The 16857-nt window shown below is 40.5% G+C and overlaps 10 protein-coding genes across 10 annotated transcripts; 6 read left to right on the top strand and 4 right to left on the bottom strand.

Moving 5' to 3' along the window:
• Positions 1–69: 69 nt before the first annotated feature.
• Positions 70–1586, top strand: WALSEDRAFT_60252 (NIF-domain-containing protein). The gene is made up of 2 exons (XM_006958042.1): positions 70–347; positions 392–1586. Exons 1-2 carry the CDS (start codon positions 110–112, stop codon positions 1423–1425), a joined length of 1272 nt encoding a protein of 423 aa, XP_006958104.1. The 5' UTR covers positions 70–109; the 3' UTR covers positions 1426–1586.
• On the bottom strand, positions 1543–2928 carry WALSEDRAFT_32375 (ATPase GET3; the record flags this gene model as incomplete). Its single annotated transcript, XM_006958041.1, has 8 exons — positions 1543–1699; positions 1745–1772; positions 1816–1956; positions 2001–2187; positions 2236–2629; positions 2676–2761; positions 2812–2833; positions 2879–2928. Coding segments are annotated over 8 exons (998 nt in total), but the record flags the coding sequence as incomplete, so codon positions are not given.
• A 38-nt stretch (positions 2929–2966) lies between these two features.
• WALSEDRAFT_68723 (hypothetical protein) lies at positions 2967–5532 on the top strand (the record flags this gene model as incomplete). The annotated part of the gene is made up of 2 exons (XM_006958040.1): positions 2967–3046; positions 3089–5532. 2 exons carry the CDS (start codon positions 2967–2969, stop codon positions 4521–4523), a joined length of 1515 nt encoding a protein of 504 aa, XP_006958102.1. The 3' UTR covers positions 4524–5532.
• Positions 4616–6000, bottom strand: WALSEDRAFT_28502 (hypothetical protein; the record flags this gene model as incomplete). The annotated part of the gene is made up of 3 exons (XM_006958039.1): positions 4616–5532; positions 5578–5912; positions 5984–6000. 3 exons carry the CDS (start codon positions 5998–6000, stop codon positions 4616–4618), a joined length of 1269 nt encoding a protein of 422 aa, XP_006958101.1.
• A 278-nt stretch (positions 6001–6278) lies between these two features.
• WALSEDRAFT_64028 (tetrapyrrole biosynthesis, porphobilinogen synthase) lies at positions 6279–7455 on the top strand (the record flags this gene model as incomplete). Its single annotated transcript, XM_006958038.1, has 5 exons — positions 6279–6289; positions 6334–6381; positions 6434–7000; positions 7052–7139; positions 7186–7455. The coding sequence occupies 5 exons, from the start codon at positions 6279–6281 to the stop codon at positions 7453–7455; spliced, it is 984 nt and encodes a 327-aa protein (XP_006958100.1).
• Positions 7222–8815, bottom strand: WALSEDRAFT_54373 (phosphatases II). The gene is made up of 7 exons (XM_006958037.1): positions 8350–8815; positions 8196–8303; positions 8026–8148; positions 7920–7981; positions 7780–7874; positions 7689–7733; positions 7222–7644 (listed from the first exon to the last, which is right to left on the bottom strand). The coding sequence occupies exons 1-7, from the start codon at positions 8430–8432 to the stop codon at positions 7504–7506; spliced, it is 657 nt and encodes a 218-aa protein (XP_006958099.1). The 5' UTR covers positions 8433–8815; the 3' UTR covers positions 7222–7503.
• WALSEDRAFT_37869 (cobW-domain-containing protein) lies at positions 7630–10333 on the top strand. The gene is made up of 10 exons (XM_006958036.1): positions 7630–8148; positions 8196–8303; positions 8350–8640; positions 8685–8719; positions 8763–8927; positions 8973–9070; positions 9115–9158; positions 9208–9294; positions 9338–10022; positions 10071–10333. The coding sequence occupies exons 3-9, from the start codon at positions 8465–8467 to the stop codon at positions 9837–9839; spliced, it is 1107 nt and encodes a 368-aa protein (XP_006958098.1). The 5' UTR covers positions 7630–8148; positions 8196–8303; positions 8350–8464; the 3' UTR covers positions 9840–10022; positions 10071–10333.
• On the bottom strand, positions 9844–12607 carry WALSEDRAFT_18055 (hypothetical protein; the record flags this gene model as incomplete). Its single annotated transcript, XM_006957961.1, has 4 exons — positions 9844–10233; positions 10280–10441; positions 10489–10836; positions 10886–12607. 4 exons carry the CDS (start codon positions 12605–12607, stop codon positions 9844–9846), a joined length of 2622 nt encoding a protein of 873 aa, XP_006958023.1.
• Positions 12608–12677: 70 nt separating this feature from the next.
• WALSEDRAFT_60250 (hypothetical protein) lies at positions 12678–14878 on the top strand. The gene is made up of 2 exons (XM_006958035.1): positions 12678–14652; positions 14701–14878. Exons 1-2 carry the CDS (start codon positions 12933–12935, stop codon positions 14829–14831), a joined length of 1851 nt encoding a protein of 616 aa, XP_006958097.1. The 5' UTR covers positions 12678–12932; the 3' UTR covers positions 14832–14878.
• Positions 14879–14923: 45 nt separating this feature from the next.
• WALSEDRAFT_60249 (general substrate transporter) lies at positions 14924–16854 on the top strand. The gene is made up of 4 exons (XM_006958034.1): positions 14924–15149; positions 15195–15333; positions 15381–15502; positions 15554–16854. The coding sequence occupies exons 1-4, from the start codon at positions 14982–14984 to the stop codon at positions 16775–16777; spliced, it is 1653 nt and encodes a 550-aa protein (XP_006958096.1). The 5' UTR covers positions 14924–14981; the 3' UTR covers positions 16778–16854.
• Positions 16855–16857: the final 3 nt, after the last annotated feature.

The raw sequence follows: 16857 nt of genomic DNA, 5'->3' as shown, positions 1-16857 counted from the left end.
ATTAAAAAAAATAAAATCAAACTAGGCCCACCTCATCGTTAATCTCGTCCATCCCATCTGAACGTCTTTGAGCTCATAAATTAAAAACTACAAAATTAAAAAATAAGAAATGACAGCATCGTCTAGCGGAGATACACCATCAGCATTAGCAGACTTAGTAACCCAAGTTTCTCCGTCTAGCCAGCCCGCCAGGAATACGCGTCAACCTGTACGTAAGACGAAGAAGAAGAAGCAGCAACAAACGAACGATACTCAATCTCCTTCAACTTCTAATCAAGATCAACAAAATATGGATTCTACTGAAAACCCTCCACAAACTTCCGATCAAAATGAGCAGTTAGCCGCTGGTTAGTAACTTTATTACTTTCGTTATAAATCTAATGAACTATAGTTAAAGAGGAAGCGCCTAGAACTACAAAACCATCTTCTACTAAAGGACAGCGCAAGAAGAAATCATTTTTCTCCTCATTTTTCTCCTCAATCGTCCCATGTGTCGGCGAATCTTCTAAGAAACCAGCGCACGATGTGTCAGCAAAGGAAGATGAGCAACCAAAGAAGCACAGAGATCAGCAGCCGTCAACCTCACGGCGGAAATCTAAAGAGCGAGTCGAGGATGAGATACCACCACCCACACCAGTCATACCAAACCAAGGCGTAGACCTCCCAATTAGTGACACAGCCGGTCTGACCTCAGGAGCGGTCATGCCTCCAGGAAAAGAACTCTCCCCGCCAACGCCATCACGTCAACCGTCTTCACAAATGCATGAAGAATCTTCAGAAGAGGAAGAAATTGATGACTACGACGCTGAATTAGCAGATGAAGAGCGTATTATTGCAAAAGGCGGTATGGGTATCCCAATAGGGGAAGATGGTCAACCTAAACCACTTTTACCACAGTTGAACGAAAATTCTAAATGTCTTGTTTTAGATCTAGACGAAACACTCGTTCATTCAAGCTTTAAACTCATTCAGCAAGCTGATTACGTCGTTCCAGTCGAAATTGAATCTCAAACTCATAATGTCTACGTTATAAAGCGTCCAGGTGTAGACGCATTCCTTAAAAAAATGGGCGAAATATACGAGATTGTAGTCTTTACTGCATCTCTTTCAAAATACGCTGATCCAGTATTAGATATGCTGGATATAAACAAAGTTGTTAAGCATAGACTTTTTAGAGAAAGTTGTTACAATCATAAAGGAAATTACGTGAAAGATCTCTCACAATTGGGTAGATCTATAGATGATACGATTATTATTGATAATAGTCCAGCATCATACGTTTTCCATCCAAACAATGCAGTACCAATTTCAAGTTGGTTTAACGATCCACATGATACAGAATTAACAGATTTGTGTCCATTCTTAGCAGATTTGACTGAAGTCGATGATGTTAGGGATGTACTCAATGGATCATTATCACATTAAAACAACAAAATTATACACGAAGCAACTCACCTTCAATTCAATCAATTAATACATTCATTTGTTGCATTTTTTCTCATGTTTTATTTCAAAACTACTAATATCAACATACTTCTTTCATGCCTACAAACTTTGCTATTGTCAATTTACAAATTGTAATTCAATTATTATTCCATTTTTACATGTTTTATTCTTGATTGCGGGTCTTATCGACAAGCATCTCACCAAATTTTAGTAAACTTGGTGCACCCCGTGGTTCATTGAGTAATAAAGGAATCTGCGGGTTGTTAGAGTTAATCAGTTGTAAAAATGGATGATTTACCTTGACAATATGGAAATCTTCACCATATCTAAAACTGATTAGCTATATGTAAGGTAAGAAATGTTACCCACAAATCATCAGCTTCTGCGAGGTATTTCTTCTGTGTTGCGTCTCTTGCCAAACATCTGTCACAGCTAGAAACAGACTTGCCTTGGTCATCTTGTGGAAGCATTAAGAGATTGTTGATGACGATATTGCTGGTATCAATTCCACTATGGATGTTTTAGAGAAGCAAAGTCTAGTAACCTAAACTTACTATGTCGATAACTCTTGAATTAAACGTTCGGTCTCGTAAATAGACAAGAATTCAGCGATACATACGCAAACAAATGTCGTCAAATCCGCGTTCTTGAATTGAGTGTTGACTTGATCAATTGTTGTACGCATGCTTTCCAATTTCGCGAATATATCCTCCTGTGCAGGTGCACCACCACCCATCATACCTGTATAATGAAATAAATGGACTAGTTTAGGTTGTAAAAACTACTGACCTGAGAAATTGTTGATAAGACCACCGAATCTACCTGAAAGAGAACTAATTTTCTCCAATGCCTTACTAAGAACAGTAGGGAATGATAAGAAACGCAAGGTGTGTCCAGTTGGAGCGGTATCAAAGACGATACATGAGTATTGTTGTGAGTTTACGTATTTCATAATCTCTGCAAAACCCATTGCTTCGTCTACACCTGGAATGGCGAATGCAAGGTCTTGTACGAAATTACCTACGCCAGAATCGCCAGCTTGGTCATTCTCAACCATTTCTTGTAATGCTGCAGAAGGATCAATTTCCATAGCAGATAGATTCTCAAAGCCATTAACTTTTGTAGCCTCTTTTGAGAATTTCTGTCCAAATGCATCAGATAGATTGTGTGCAGGATCTGTTGACTGTTTAACAATTTAGTATTTGTTAGTGTAAGATGAATGAGCTCACTATCAAGAGAACACTCTCGCGAGTTTTTGCGAGTTGGATAGCAAGTGAACAAGATGTGGTAGTTTTACCAACACCACCTTTTCCACCTGTATTTTGTGAGATATACAGTCAGTATTGGCAATGTACTTATACTCACCACAGAAGATCCATTTGAGTGTCTATAGAGAAATTTAGAAGAATAAATGAGAATAAATTAGAAATACCTTGTTATTTACAACATTTTCTAACGTAGGCTCGAGTTCGTCAGTCATCGTGTCGTCGGTGTAAGAAATCGCTTGTCATATTACAGCCATGTCCTTAGAAAGTTTGAATTTGCTCAATAGCGAGCGGAATAGCTACGGTATACGTTCAGATGATTACGCTAAATACAGGTATGCTTAATTTCTCAATCAAGGTATTCTAACAGTCCCTAGAAAACACTGTAGTCGTAGAATCAACAAACTCAGACGTGGCTTGAAGCTAACCCACGGGAAGTCACACAAATACCAGAAGGTTACAAATGAAGCTATACTTAAGAATAAAGATCCACGTGTATTAGAAATGCTTTTGTTGCAATCTGATAGATACTGGGCTCAGTCATCAGAATATCCGCCAGCAGCAGCTTCAAAATTGAAGCGTTCTCTTCAATTCTCAAACCTTTTATTAGAAGCTTCCAAGAAATTCAATTTGCATTCCTCTGAGTTCGTTCAGCTCGTCATTTATGACAAATTCATAGAGGCTTCTTACAATCTCTCGAGAAAGAAATACCAGAATTCACTCGAAGCGTTCTCTATTGCTTTCATCTACCTCAAGAACCTCACAGTCGCAGCACCGAATGATAAAGTTAGAGCTTTAGCTGAAGGATGGCTTGATCAGATATCACCCCAAATTCGTTACTGTGCGTATCAGCAAGGTGATAAAACCAAAGCCCATGAAGTTGAGAGAATTGCAAAGGAATCTACTAAGAATTATGACTTTATAAACGTTGAGTACGACCAGGAGGATACAACAACGAAAATTTCAGGAGTAGTCTGGCGTGGTGAAGAGCTCAAATTGACCTCAGTTGATCTCGTCGATGCTATGCAGAAATTGCAAACAGTCATTGACAAGAAATCCAACAAAACATTGTCAAATTTCGACGAAGTACTTAATAGCTACTCAAATGTAATAGATATAGCACCAGAGGGTAAACTTAAGCAAGTTTTAACTTACAAAATGTTAGTTTTACGTATAGAAAGGGATTTAGAAATCAACAAAAAGTTAGATATCAATGATGCTGCTAATAATAGGTCAAAGGTGAAGATATTAAGTGGAATTATATACACACTTGAACAAATACGCAATCTTGATCTCGTAGAGTCTGATGATTTGGATTTATCTGCCTACGTTGAGGTCAAATTAACAAATTACCAAGCCTTTAGAAATTATACACTCGGTGTTGCCCACTTAATGGCTAACAATTATGGTCCATCCATACGTTTACTCGAATCATCCAAGTTTTATATAAGATCTTGCTCCGATTTGCTCAAGAATCTTGAAGAGGAAGCCATCAACCACCCTGAAAGTTTCAAACCAGTCATCAATGAGGAGGTTATTGACAATTTCTCCAAGGATATTGAAGAAAGTATCATAAACTCCAAAAAGGCCCTATTTGCTCAACAATTTAAGCGTCCACTCTTCTTTGATATTGCCAATACCTACGTAGAACCACCAATGGAGTATATTCTTAATAGATCACAAACCCAGGATGAGAAGAAGGCACCAAAGCCAGCCAACGTTACTATTGCAAAACAGGAGGAGATTGTATCGCAAGAATCACCGGAACCAAAAGCTTCATCTGGTTGGTTTGGAAGTTTATGGAAACGTTAACTAAAATATATCATTTTGAATACATTACTGCAACCAAGATAGTGGATACACGAGCGAGCTAAGAATACATGTGTAAAATTTCAGAATACACTTCAGCTTGTCGCTGTTGTCTTATTCTGACGTTGTGCTAGTGCACTTAAAAACTTTGCTTGACATTCAGCATTTGAGACACCGCAAGTTGCTTTCGAACGTAATTCCGAGCAGAGATTATCCAAATCAAATGCCTCGTCTTTAATTTGATGCTGATCTTTACCAAGATCCTTCCAGGCTTGTCTGACTACTTCATCAACAGATTCCTTGTTCTCTTCTGCAATTTCCTTGACGACCTTCTTGATTTCTTGTATGAGATATGGACCAATCTTCTCAATATCCTCATGTTCATTTTGTACGATACCCATTTGTTCCATTTTAGCTTTAACTTGTGGACATTTGGATCTTTCTGAGGGACTTGCCAAAACTTGTGCCAATTCGATTATAGTTGGTGGAGGACCAAGAGTGGATTCAGCCGGCTTAGGTGAAGGTATTGGTTGTTGATCGACGATGAAGTCACCTTGGAAGTTGATATCATTTAATATATCATCCCAGTCACCACCGCTGAAGTTATTAAAGTCGCTTATTGGGTTATTATCTAAGATATTGCTATCCCTATATTCCAAATTATTACTAATCTGTGGCAAAGGCGAAGGGGACTTTTGCAATGACTTATTTGGTTTATCTTGCTGTCCAGCTTGTTGACTTGGTACAGGGAATTGGAAAGTGAAAGCTGACTGTTTCAATGTCATATTCTCTTGTTGTAATCTCGATAATAAATCTCTCAAATTATTATTTTCTTCTTCTTGTTGAGCGACCTTATCCTCCAAGACCTTAACGTGTTTTTCTTTTCTTTCCCTGAAAGCACGTTGTGCGGCTCTATTTTGTTCTTTGCGCTTCTGTGAGCTATTCTGCTTACTTGATTTACTCGAAGGGTTATCATTAGAAGAGCCTGAAGAGCGTCTGTCTGTATTTGGATCTGTAATAATTAGTAAATATAAAAAATGAATAAAACTCAACTCACTCTTAATGTTGTGTGGTTTCATGTCTTGATCGAATGACTCATCTGTGGCCTTACGCTTATCTTCTAGCTTGTAATTATTATGAGATCCACTAGACTCTGGGCTAGAGGTGTCATTGTTCGTTAACGGTGGCGTGGGATTCTCCTTATAATTTGAAGTGAATTGTCCGAAAGGCTGCCTATTATTCGATAAATCCAAGGGATTAATAGAGTCTTTATTGTTATAGCTATTTATTTGCTCTCTGAGCATATCTAAGAACTGACTATCCATACTTTGAATTTCGAATGCGTGTAACGACGACGATAAGGAAGTAGCTATCGGACCTTCAGTTAGACAGCTAAAATAAAAAATTTATTATATTTTATTATATTCTTTTTACAGCTGTTTTTATTTATTAATATGCCTTACTATCTGCTATTCTGCATTCCTCCACTTTCTTACTAATCAGCCGCAATAGTGAGTATCTTTACTTTTGAATATCCTTCTATATATATCTATACTATAACTAATCAGTCAACGTTACGCATCTTTAGATACACATATTGTATGATTACATCAGCTCATGTTGGTATGATACATCCACTCGTTGTTTTATAGAGTAATTAGTGAATAACATATACCTTCTCTCTGTCCTTTTATCTTATCTATCTATCTCTCAACATTTCATTTACTATCCTCTCTTCTCTCAATCTTCTTCAAAAATATGGAAATATCGTCAGTAAACACAGAATTAATCTGCAAAATTAATAAATAAACAGTTCCTGCTTACAAGGTGGATATCACAAGCCACTATCCAGACAATGGCAGTGAGTATATCTATCTACCCAACTCAAAAAAGAAGCCAACATTTATACCCAGAAATCAAGGGAAATCACTCCAAAAATCTATGTTTATGTACCCAATATTCATCACAGATGATCCAGATGCATCGGTTGAGATCAAATCCCTCCCAAATCAACGTAGATGGGGTATAAATAGATTACAAGAGTTCTTAGCTCCATTGGTAGAAAAAGGCTTAAAGAGTGTTATACTATTCGGCGTGCCGCTCAACATGAAGAAGGATTATAGGGGTAGCGCAGCAGACGATATCAACACACCTGTCATCCTCGCTATCAAGAAGTTGAAACAACTTTTCCCTGAATTGTACATCGCCTGCGATGTATGCTTATGCGAGTATACTGATCATGGTCATTGTGGGCTACTCAGAGAAGACGGTTCAATCTACTCTCATGAATCGGCCCAACGTGTTGGTGAGGTCGCCCTTGCTTACGCCCAAGCGGGAGCTGATTGCGTTGCACCAAGTGACATGATGGATGGTCGTATCCTGCAAATGAAACGTAAGTTAATTGACAATGGCTTCGGTAATAGAGTCTTGGTTATGGCATATTCAGCTAAATTCTCAACCAATCTCTATGGCCCATTTAGGTGAGTGTTATATCGAATATTGGTATTTGATCCTTGCTAATATTATCTAAGGGAAGCTGCAGGATCAGCACCTTCATTTGGTGACAGAAAGTGCTACCAATTACCGCCAAATGCTCGTGGTCTTGCTAGACGGGCTGTCGTGAGTTTCTTTTCTTCCCTTATTACTTAAAAACTAATAAACTCAGCAACGCGACCTTAATGAAGGCGCTGACATTGTCATGGTCAAACCATCATTGCCATACCTCGACGTCATCTCAGATACCGCACAAATCGCTTCTGATTATCCAGTAGCCTGTTACGTTGTCTCTGGTGAATTTGCCATGTTGCACGCAGGTGCCAAAGCTGGTATATACGACCTGAAGTCTATTGCCTTTGAAACGCATGAGAGCTTCTTACGCGCAGGTGCAAACATATTCTTAAGCTATTTTACACCAGAGTTCCTCGACTGGTTGTAAATCTTTAATATACATCAATAATACAATTGCTTAAATAAGTATAGCGTTTTAAACTCGTTGATTACGACTTGGTCGTGCGTCAATATCTGCCTCGATGCTGTCGTCATCTTCTAGTCTCCTTTTTGAGTCACGGGTGAGTGTCGGCTGGTTTGCTATTGCGAGAGATGCCCGGTAGATTGCTTCAAATTCCTAAAATTCGTCAGTATGTCTCAGATCAGAACGTCAAAACCTACTTTGAGTTGACATTGGAAACCTAAATTAGGAGAAATACAATATCTCTGGTAGTTATTTAGTGGTTATTATTCTTAATCTGATAAAACATACCTTGTTTTGGACGTAATTTGTTGCATCTTCGAAAGATACTTGAGCAGCTTCCATTACGTACATGATAGTGATAGCAGGGCCTCTACTAATACCACCTTGGGGATGTTAGCTAGGAAGGGCTTTCAAAAATAACACCTTACCATTACAAACAATAAGAACCTTTCCACCATTCTGTAAAGCATTCGAGATATATTCACGAGCTCTGCCGGATTATTAGTGAGGCTTAATGACTAGGTGGTAACACACTCTGGATATATTCTGATAAGATTCTGCTCTTCAGAATCGCGTACATCCAATACCAAATAGCTGAACTGATCTGGATACCGCGGACGCACGAATACTGCCTCAGCTTCACCGCGTATGACAACACTAAATGGTTATAAGAATAAATTAGAAACTAGAATAGAGAAGCTCACATGTGGGTGATACCCGCAGAGGTGAGGAATGCGGTGTCTTTACTACATTGATACGGACCTAATACCAAATTTGGTATTATTTCCTGACATTCTCTACGCATTTCATATCTGAAGTACTATCAGTACTGTTTGCGATAATGTGCAGCTAACGTACCGCCAATCTGAACCACCGTCAAAGCCATCTGAGTTCTCTAGTAAAACCCTCGTATGGTTGACTTCCTCATTGTCTATTTCCATATTGCGCTCCTGGCCGTCAGTCAAGAACGCTCATGATGACTGATTTTGATGATGAAATACCAACTTTGATAGACAGTAATGAAACAGTAGACATCCCAGATGATAAGAAAGTACCTCTCACTATCCTCACCGGATATCTTGGAGCTGGGAAAAGCACACTCATTTCCCACATTCTCACAGAACGACATGGACACAAGATAGCTGTAATGTAAGATGCGATAAGGTTTAATATCATCCTTTAATACGTTATAGTGTTAACGAGTTCGGAGATACCGCAGACATTGAACGTGAGCAATAATCTCTTATTTTACACACCTAACCCAGCCTTAGGACGCGCTGTAAATGTCGGAGAAGATGAAGAATACCTCGAACTTGAGAATGGCTGTCTCTGCTGCTCGATTCGTGATGCGGGAGTGGCTGCTATCGCCAAAATGATGCGAAGGAAAGGCAAATTTGACTATATCATACTCGAAACAACCGGTCTGGCCGATCCTTGTAGGTTATTAGCTAGATAATGTGCACAGCACTTAACAAATTCAGCTGGTTTGGCAGAAATGTTTTGGGAAAATGAGTTGTACATTCCTGACATATACCTCGACGGCGTTGTTTGTGTAGCTGACGCCAAAAATGTCCTCAAGGTGGGGTTCGTTAATACGCCGTAGATTCATCTCACACGCTCAAGCAAATGGAATCAGATACACGGCGGAGTGCGAATGAATGTGTGAGGTAGGTATATATCATCTAATTCCGCTTCATAGCTAACACGAACTTACAGGCAGATTGCTTGTGCAGACTCCATTATGGTCAATAAGCAGGATTTAGTTGATGAATTTACCCTTACTGACGTCCGAGATGCATTGAAGTGAGTGGTTTAGACCTTCTTTCTTTAATTCACCTTATATAAGGACAATAAATGCTGGTGCAACAGTACACCTTACAAGCTATGGCAAGCTTGATCTCGGGCAAGTCATAGACCTCAATGCCTTCAACTCGGTAACCAAAAACGACAAAGCGGTGAAAAGTATTGAGAATATCACTCACGGGTGCGACGAGGCGCATAATCATAGTCACTTATTCGGTATCCAAAGTATAGAACTATCCTTGCCATCACTCACAAACGTACAATATGCCGACTTCGATATGTGGATACGGTGTGTCTTATGGGAAAATACACTGCCTTCTGTCGAAACAGTTGAGATTGGCGAAGAAATGGAAATACTGCGCACGAAAGGAGTTATTAATCGTGATGATGGTGCAGTTTACATTCTCCAGGGTGTTCGCGACATGTACGAAATCAAACAGGCACCAAATGGTCCTTCAATCAACACAAAATTAGTTTTTATAGGCAAAAACACCAATCAGGATCTCTTCCAGAAGAGTATAAATAACTACTTAAAACTCCAATGACATGCTATCTATTTTTAATCTTCTGTGATGCCTCTTCCGCGTGCGCTATACAAGAGTCTGGCACACCAGCCAGCTTCGCGACGATAAGACCATGGCTGTCTTTACAAACGCCTTCGCGCATAGTGTAAGTGAACGCGAAGCCGTCTGGACCAGCGTCAAGATCTGTGCTGAGGAATCTCACAGGTAGGTTCTGACCGTCGAGCATGTCATCCAACTCATGGAAGTGGGTAGCAAAGAGCGTCCGGCTCTTGTTTTCAGTAGCAAGATGGATGAGCATAGCATATGCTAATGAAAGACCATCCACAGATGTCGTACCACGGCCGATTTCATCCATTATTACGAGTGAGCGTGGCGTGGATGTTGACAAAATCTCTGCAGCTTCTGTCATTTCAACCTATGGTTTATGAGTCATGTATTACACGTATCAGAAGGAAACCCACCATGAATGTCGACCTTCCCCCGCTAAGGTCGTCACTCGCGCCAATACGTGAAAAAACCCTATCGACCACACCCACGACTGCCTTATCTGCAGGCACAAATGAGCCAGCTTGGGCAAGCACGACAATTATAGCATTCTGGCGTAGATAAGTAGATTTACCACCCTGTTCGAACATCCATTAGTGTGATTTTCTAAGGTAAATAGACTTACCATGTTAGGACCAAATATGGCATTGATGTAAGCCTTATCGTCCATATAAGTATCATTTGGCGTGAAACTATTGAGAGAATCCTGGAGGGCGATCTCCACAGAAGGATGGCGACCAGTTTTGATATCAAGCGTGCGATCAGTTGTCATATGAGGACGCGTCCACCTCTTCTCCTCAGCCAACTCAGCGAATGAGAGTAATACATCTAATTGGGATATAAGGTTATTGTTATGCTTGAAAGCCTCACTTTGTGCAGACAATTCATCTTTGAGCGACGTAAGCGCCTCTCTTTCGGCCTTCTCTAGTTCTTCTGATGTATCTATGATAGCTGACTTGATTGACGTCCACTGCTTGTGTATATTAGGAAATATTCCATTGAAATATAAAACGACAACTCACAGGATGCGAATACGAAGCGGTCGATTTCTGAGATGCTACAACTTGATAGGCGCTGGGTATATCTTTATTACCATTTTTCCGTGCAGTTATGTAATGGCCAAGTTTCTGATTCGACCTGAGTAACACCTGAGACGAATCTGTAACCTTGAAGTCATTTCTAACCATCTTGGCAAGCTCATCCCTACTTTTGTACAGCTTGTCGAGCTTCTTATTGAGCTGGGCAATTCTGGGACTATATCGTGGTGTTATTGACCTCTTAAAATCATCATTATAGATATCTGAACTATTTGACCGCTTAGTTTCTTCCGGCTCGGCTTCGCCCTCATTTTCAAGTTCGTCAGTATCTTTAGCTCTTAATGCGTCTTCTATAATGACCTGGTCGACTTTATTGGCGAATTTTATCAGAGGCTTGAGTGTTTTCGTTAACTCTAACAAAGAGCTCCATTCTGTAGATTTTGCGTGTAAGCCTTCATACTTATGCTCATATTGGATACGGTTTACGACCTCTTGTGACTTCTCAATCACCCTCTTCACTGAAAGCAAAAGTGAAGGCTTGAAAGACGACGCAAGTACGATCCTTTGAAGGAGACGCGGACCATCTTCGATATCTTTCAGGAACCCTCTGAGATCCCTCCGTAATTGGAAGCGAGATTTGAACAAGTCGACGCAATCATGACGTGATCTGATCTTTGATATCTCAGACGAAGGTTCACAGAGCCAGCGTTCGAGCATTCTATGACCATGCTGTGTGCAGGTCCTTCTCACAGCCTTTAAGAGACTACCTGCTGCTCTGTTATCCCTTATCGTAGACTTCAATTCGAGACCTTTGATAGTTTGAGCATCTAGTATAAGTTTGTTGGCTGCAAGGTCTCTCATTGGTGAGATCTCGGGTGTGTTTTCTATCAAAGACGTTTTAATGCGTGATTGTAATAGTGATATAGCTGCATTTTCGAGTGGGGTATATTCCTTTGAACGTTTGGCTTTTGATTCTTGCATCGGTGCGTAAGTGACAGTAGCATCATGGCTACCCATCAAACGTTGCAAAGTGGATGATTGTGATGGTGTTAATTGTATATCTAAGACTATCTCTGAGGGTGACAGACGTGCTAGGTAGCTCTTCAAATCCGCCGGTTTGCAAGTCTCAGCATAAGAATCACCAGTTGAGATATCGGACCAAGATAGAGCGACTTGTTGAGTAGGCTCCTGATAGATGACTGAGAGGATGAAATTGTGAGTGTTTGGATTAAGTGAAGATTCATCAAGCAGTGTACCTGGTGTAACGACCCTGGTTACTCTCCTGTCGAATGTGCCAGTTGTGTGATTGAAAAATTGATCGTTTATCGCGACAAAGAGAGAATGATCGACGACTAGCGTCCTGAGATGCTTTTGTAGTTGGTATGCAGGGAAACCGGACATTGGAAAGCGTGTTTTATTGTATGATTTGTCACCTAAGCTGAAAGATAATAACTTTGAGAGTTCCAACGCGTGATCGTAATATGCTTCATAAAAGCCGCCAACCTTTGTTAAAACCAGTGCATCTGGATGATTGTTAATCGTTGTTACAACATTCCTTAGTAGATCTGAGCTGAGCTGATCGCTATGGTAACCAAATGGATTGATAGCGAACTGTTTAGCTGGCTCTCGATGTACTTCTAAAGGCTTCTTCGGTAGAGATATTTTAATTTTACTAGTATTTATATTTCTTATTATTGTTCTATACATTTAGAGGTATACACCAGAGACATTCAATACAGATACGATGGCCAAACCAAAGAAGAGTGAGGAAATAAGTGCGAAATAGATTTCATGGGTGAAATTTTTATTTGTGCTATCAGACTATTAGCTAGAGCGTCTCTATATAGACGTACCCACTTGTAGAACTTGAATGCCATTATAAATGACGATATAAAGGACAAGACAGCCAATAGAGACAAGAGCTCAGTTGGTATCGTTGGGAAGAAGGGGTACTCTCTCTAAATAAAAAATCAGTTTTATTTCTCGCACTTTAATAATCAATTTACGCCGGAATCCATTGTTGACTTGAACGATGAGTATCAACGAGAGGCGCTGGGTAAATCCGATACCGGGTTTGCCTATAACTAGAAGGGTATCTTCTAATAGCAATAGATCGTCTATTATACGTCCACCACGGTCTCAGAATCTCCGCTCATTGACCGACACCTCTCAGCAATTTATGACGACAGCACCATTTGATCAACTGCCAGTAAAAGAAAGCGATAGCCTGGATAATATAAACCCAGTAAATTCCTATATTCCGCCTTATTTAGCCTTGTCATCCACCCACGATCAATTATCCCTTTTACCATCTCAATTTGACACAAAGAACTGCAGAACTATAAAGCTAGATTTATCAGACAACAACTTGGTAGTCACCTACGCTGGCCCTTCAGATGGTAACGAGAAAGACGCCGCAACCGTTCGAGTTAATGAACCTATTCCAAGGTGTTCCGGCATTTATTACCTCGAGTTTGAGATCTTAAATAGGGGTACAAAAGGCTATATTTCGATTGGATACGGTAATAAACATTTTAAATTGACCAGATTGCCCGGTTGGGAACCCTGCTCTTGGGGATACCATGGCGACGATGGCTGTTTCTTTGCTCAGGCTGCAGATGGTCTCAAGTTTGGTCCAGAATATTCAACCACATCCGGTAATGTTATCGGTATGGGTTTTGACTTCACCCAAAATAAATCATTCTACACACTCAATGGCTCTTTCATCGCATACTCCCCTGAACCTCTTCCATCTTTACAACTATGCCCCGAAATCTACCCTTGCATCGGTTTACGATCAGATAATGAATCCGTTAAAGTCAATTTCGGTCTCTCCGAACAAAATCCCTTCAAGTTCGATATAGAAGCCTACGTCAAGCGTAGAAAGTGGGATGTAATAGCTCAAGAAATTGAGAACAGACGCGTTGATTGGAGGGTGGATAACGAACAGCGTTCCGTAGAATTTCTTGAAACACCGCTTGAAATGCGCAAAGTACTTGGTGACAGATACACATACAGTGCAACTGGTGACGATCTTAGTATGCCAATGGGTGAACTCGTGATGGAGTATCTCGTGCATTCTTCCTATGCACAAACAGCGCGTTCGTTCAGCGAGGCACTCTCAAAGGAAAATAAAACAGATAAGCAACCAATTGGATCAAAGTCTGTGGATATGGAGGTGGATGATTCACACTCTAGCTGGCTTCAATCGCTAGATGAAGCAGCGTCAGCTTGCAAAGGCACGCGTAATGCGATCTTGGCTGGTGACATCGAACTAGCCTTGTCAGAGATACGAGCAAGATGGTCGTCCGTACTAATAGACAACCAACAACTCACTTTTGAACTTTTATTGAGGAAATTTGTCGAGCTTGTCATCAAAGCTCATTCAAGTGAAGTGAATGGTTTATATGAAGGTGGAGAAGATACAGCTAAGAACGAAGAAGATATGGAAATGCTACAATCGCCTGTATTGCCGCCACAAATTCCACCCCTGGAACTACCACATCCAGATCTCATGCGAGCACCATCGCCCGCTCCCCACTTGAATCCACTCGATAAAGCCTTAGCAGCTGGACGAGCTCTTCAAGCTAAGTACCCACCACAGGCGTATCCAGAGTATCAAGAAAGGATGCGGGTTGCGTTCGCATTAGTGGCCCACGATAATATCGAGAACGCCCCAGAAGAATCGTTAGAGCTGCTTGACATAAATGAGCGCCAAAGACTGTGGGAAGCAGTTGAAATGGCTATAAACCGTGAGTGAAAAGTTTAACAAAAGAGCACACGAGCTGACTATCCTACAGAATCAGAAGGGAAGCCATTACAGAGTGCCCTGGAACTGGTAGTGCGACAAGCAGGCGCGACTGTATCCCAAGCAGCATTGATGGGTGATGGTAAAGCAGCCTACATTGACATAGACGACTACATAAACTGATAAGAGAAGAAAAGTAGAACTGTATTATATTACATTAATTAGGGTCTCACGACCAAATGATTAAAGAGTTTTAATGAATTGTTATGTACTTTAGACGATTTACGTACGTTAGACTGTGACCATCAAGTTGGATAAGGCTGTATATCAGCCATGGAGAATAAAAACTACGTAGAAACCTATAATAGGGATAGAAACGTTATAGATTTCAATGAGAGTAGAGGTTCACTCGCTTTTGGTGATTCTTCCACAAAAGACGATGAATTGGCTGTAAATTTGGAAGCAGAAGAGAAAGTGACGCCTTTTGTTGTATTCCTGACAGTAGGTCTATCATATAATCCATATAATTTACTAATATCGATATAGCTTGCGGCTGCTGTCAGTGGTATGTTGTTTGGTCTTGATACTGGTATCATTTCAGGTGCACTCGTAGAAATGGACGACGCATTCGAGACTGAATTGACAGACACTTACAAGGAGCTTATCACTTCCGCTACAACCTTAGGTAAATTCTTAATTATGATATCGGCCTCCTTCTGACTAATTTCACAGGTGCCTTAATATCTTCCCTTACAGCTGGTATTGTGGCAGACATAATAGGAAGACGTTTGGCGCTTGCCGGGGCTGATGTCTTCTTCACCGTCGGTGCTATCGTACAGGCGTGTGCTCAAGGTGTACGTTTATCACCAAATTAACTAACACAGACAGTCTCACATTCATTTCAGGTTTGGACGATGATAGCTGGTAGATTCATCCTCGGTCTCGGTGTAGGATGGGCATCATGCGTTGCACCCCTTTATATTAGCGAGTTGTCACCGACTCGTCTAAGAGGGCGATTAGTCACTGTAAATGCCGTATTTCTCACTTTCGGTCAAGTGATTGCGTATGCAATTGGTGCAGCTTTTGCTAATGTTGATGACGGATGGAGATACATGGTTGGTATTTGTGCCGTGCCATCAGGATTGCAGTTTATCGCATTACATTGGCTGCCAGAATCACCACGCTTTTTACTTTCTAGGGGTAAAGACGATGGTGCTATTAAGGTCCTCTCGAGAATATACCCATACATCAATCAGGAAGACATGAAAGCGAAACTCTACGTACTCAAACAGGGCGTCAAGGAGTCTCTTGAAATATCAAAGAGAGTACCACTCTACAAGAGAATAGGAAAAATGTTTACAGAACCAGTCATCTTGAAAGTTACAATCATTGCCGCTGGTTTACAGGCATTCCAACAACTTTCAGGTTTCAACACATTAATGTATTACTCAGCAACTCTCTTTGCTCAAATTGGATTCGACCAGCCAACAGCCACCGGTTTGATTGTTAGTGGAACCAACTTCCTTGGTACACTTTTCGCTCTTAAATATATCGATGTCATTGGAAGGAGAAGAATTATGTTGATTAGTGCACCAATGCTGGTTGTATCTCTGACTTTCGCAAGTGTATGCTTCCACTTTTTGACGATCGAAACTGGTGGACAATTCGTTGATGGACACAACTATCCTAAAGTGTGGTCAGCTCTTGTCTTAGTAGCTATAGTACTTTATGTATTATTCTATGCGGTTGGATTGGGTAACGTCCCATGGCAACAAGGCGAACTCTTTACGTTGGAATATAGAGGTATTGGTACATCACTAGCAACTGCAAGCAACTGGAGTTGCAATTTGCTCATCTCTTTGACATATCTCTCACTTATCAATAAGATAACTGCTAGTGGTGCTTTTGGATTTTACGCCGGATTGTGTTTCCTGGGCACGTTATTTGTTATCTTCTGTTACCCAGACTTGACGAAGTTGTCATTGGAGGAGGTTCAAGATGTCTTTAGCGGTAATAGCTTCAAGGATGCTCGAAGAAGGGCAGAAGTCATGCGCAAATCTAAGTCAGAAGTGCTTTACCGTCTCCACGAAAAGGAGGGTGGATTGACGCCTGACCATCCGGACGAATAAATGTATAGAAAATAGGATTAATCATTTCATTTACTTCTTTAATATAATGTACACTAATAAACAATGCTAAATCAAACTTC

Source organism: Wallemia mellicola, assembly GCF_000263375.1.
Source record: "Wallemia mellicola CBS 633.66 unplaced genomic scaffold WALSEscaffold_8, whole genome shotgun sequence".
In the NCBI taxonomy this organism is placed as follows: Eukaryota; Fungi; Basidiomycota; class Wallemiomycetes; order Wallemiales; family Wallemiaceae; genus Wallemia; species Wallemia mellicola.
This window is presented reverse-complemented; position numbering and strand designations above follow the sequence as displayed.

Bases quoted from the DNA above. Each gene is read 5' to 3' on its own strand.
- WALSEDRAFT_60250 (XM_006958035.1), top strand. From the start codon at position 12,933: ATGAGTATCAACGAGAGGCGCTGGGTAAATCCGATACCGGGTTTGCCT. The intron at 14,653-14,700 runs GTGAGTGAAAAG...ACTATCCTACAG, and splicing joins AGTTGAAATGGCTATAAACC to AATCAGAAGGGAAGCCATTA.
- WALSEDRAFT_54373 (XM_006958037.1), bottom strand. From the start codon at position 8,432: ATGGAAATAGACAATGAGGAAGTCAACCATACGAGGGTTTTACTAGAG. The intron at 7,875-7,919 runs GTAAGGTGTTAT...AACATCCCCAAG, and splicing joins GGTTCTTATTGTTTGTAATG to GTGGTATTAGTAGAGGCCCT. The intron at 7,645-7,688 runs GTAGGTTTTGAC...GACGAATTTTAG, and splicing joins GTTTCCAATGTCAACTCAAA to GAATTTGAAGCAATCTACCG.
- WALSEDRAFT_60249 (XM_006958034.1), top strand. From the start codon at position 14,982: ATGGAGAATAAAAACTACGTAGAAACCTATAATAGGGATAGAAACGTT. The intron at 15,334-15,380 runs GTAAATTCTTAA...CTAATTTCACAG, and splicing joins CACTTCCGCTACAACCTTAG to GTGCCTTAATATCTTCCCTT. The intron at 15,503-15,553 runs GTACGTTTATCA...CATTCATTTCAG, and splicing joins TACAGGCGTGTGCTCAAGGT to GTTTGGACGATGATAGCTGG.
- WALSEDRAFT_37869 (XM_006958036.1), top strand. From the start codon at position 8,465: ATGATGACTGATTTTGATGATGAAATACCAACTTTGATAGACAGTAAT. The intron at 8,641-8,684 runs GTAAGATGCGAT...AATACGTTATAG, and splicing joins GGACACAAGATAGCTGTAAT to TGTTAACGAGTTCGGAGATA. The intron at 9,295-9,337 runs GTGAGTGGTTTA...ACCTTATATAAG, and splicing joins GACGTCCGAGATGCATTGAA to GACAATAAATGCTGGTGCAA.
- WALSEDRAFT_60252 (XM_006958042.1), top strand. From the start codon at position 110: ATGACAGCATCGTCTAGCGGAGATACACCATCAGCATTAGCAGACTTA. The intron at 348-391 runs GTTAGTAACTTT...AATGAACTATAG, and splicing joins AAATGAGCAGTTAGCCGCTG to TTAAAGAGGAAGCGCCTAGA.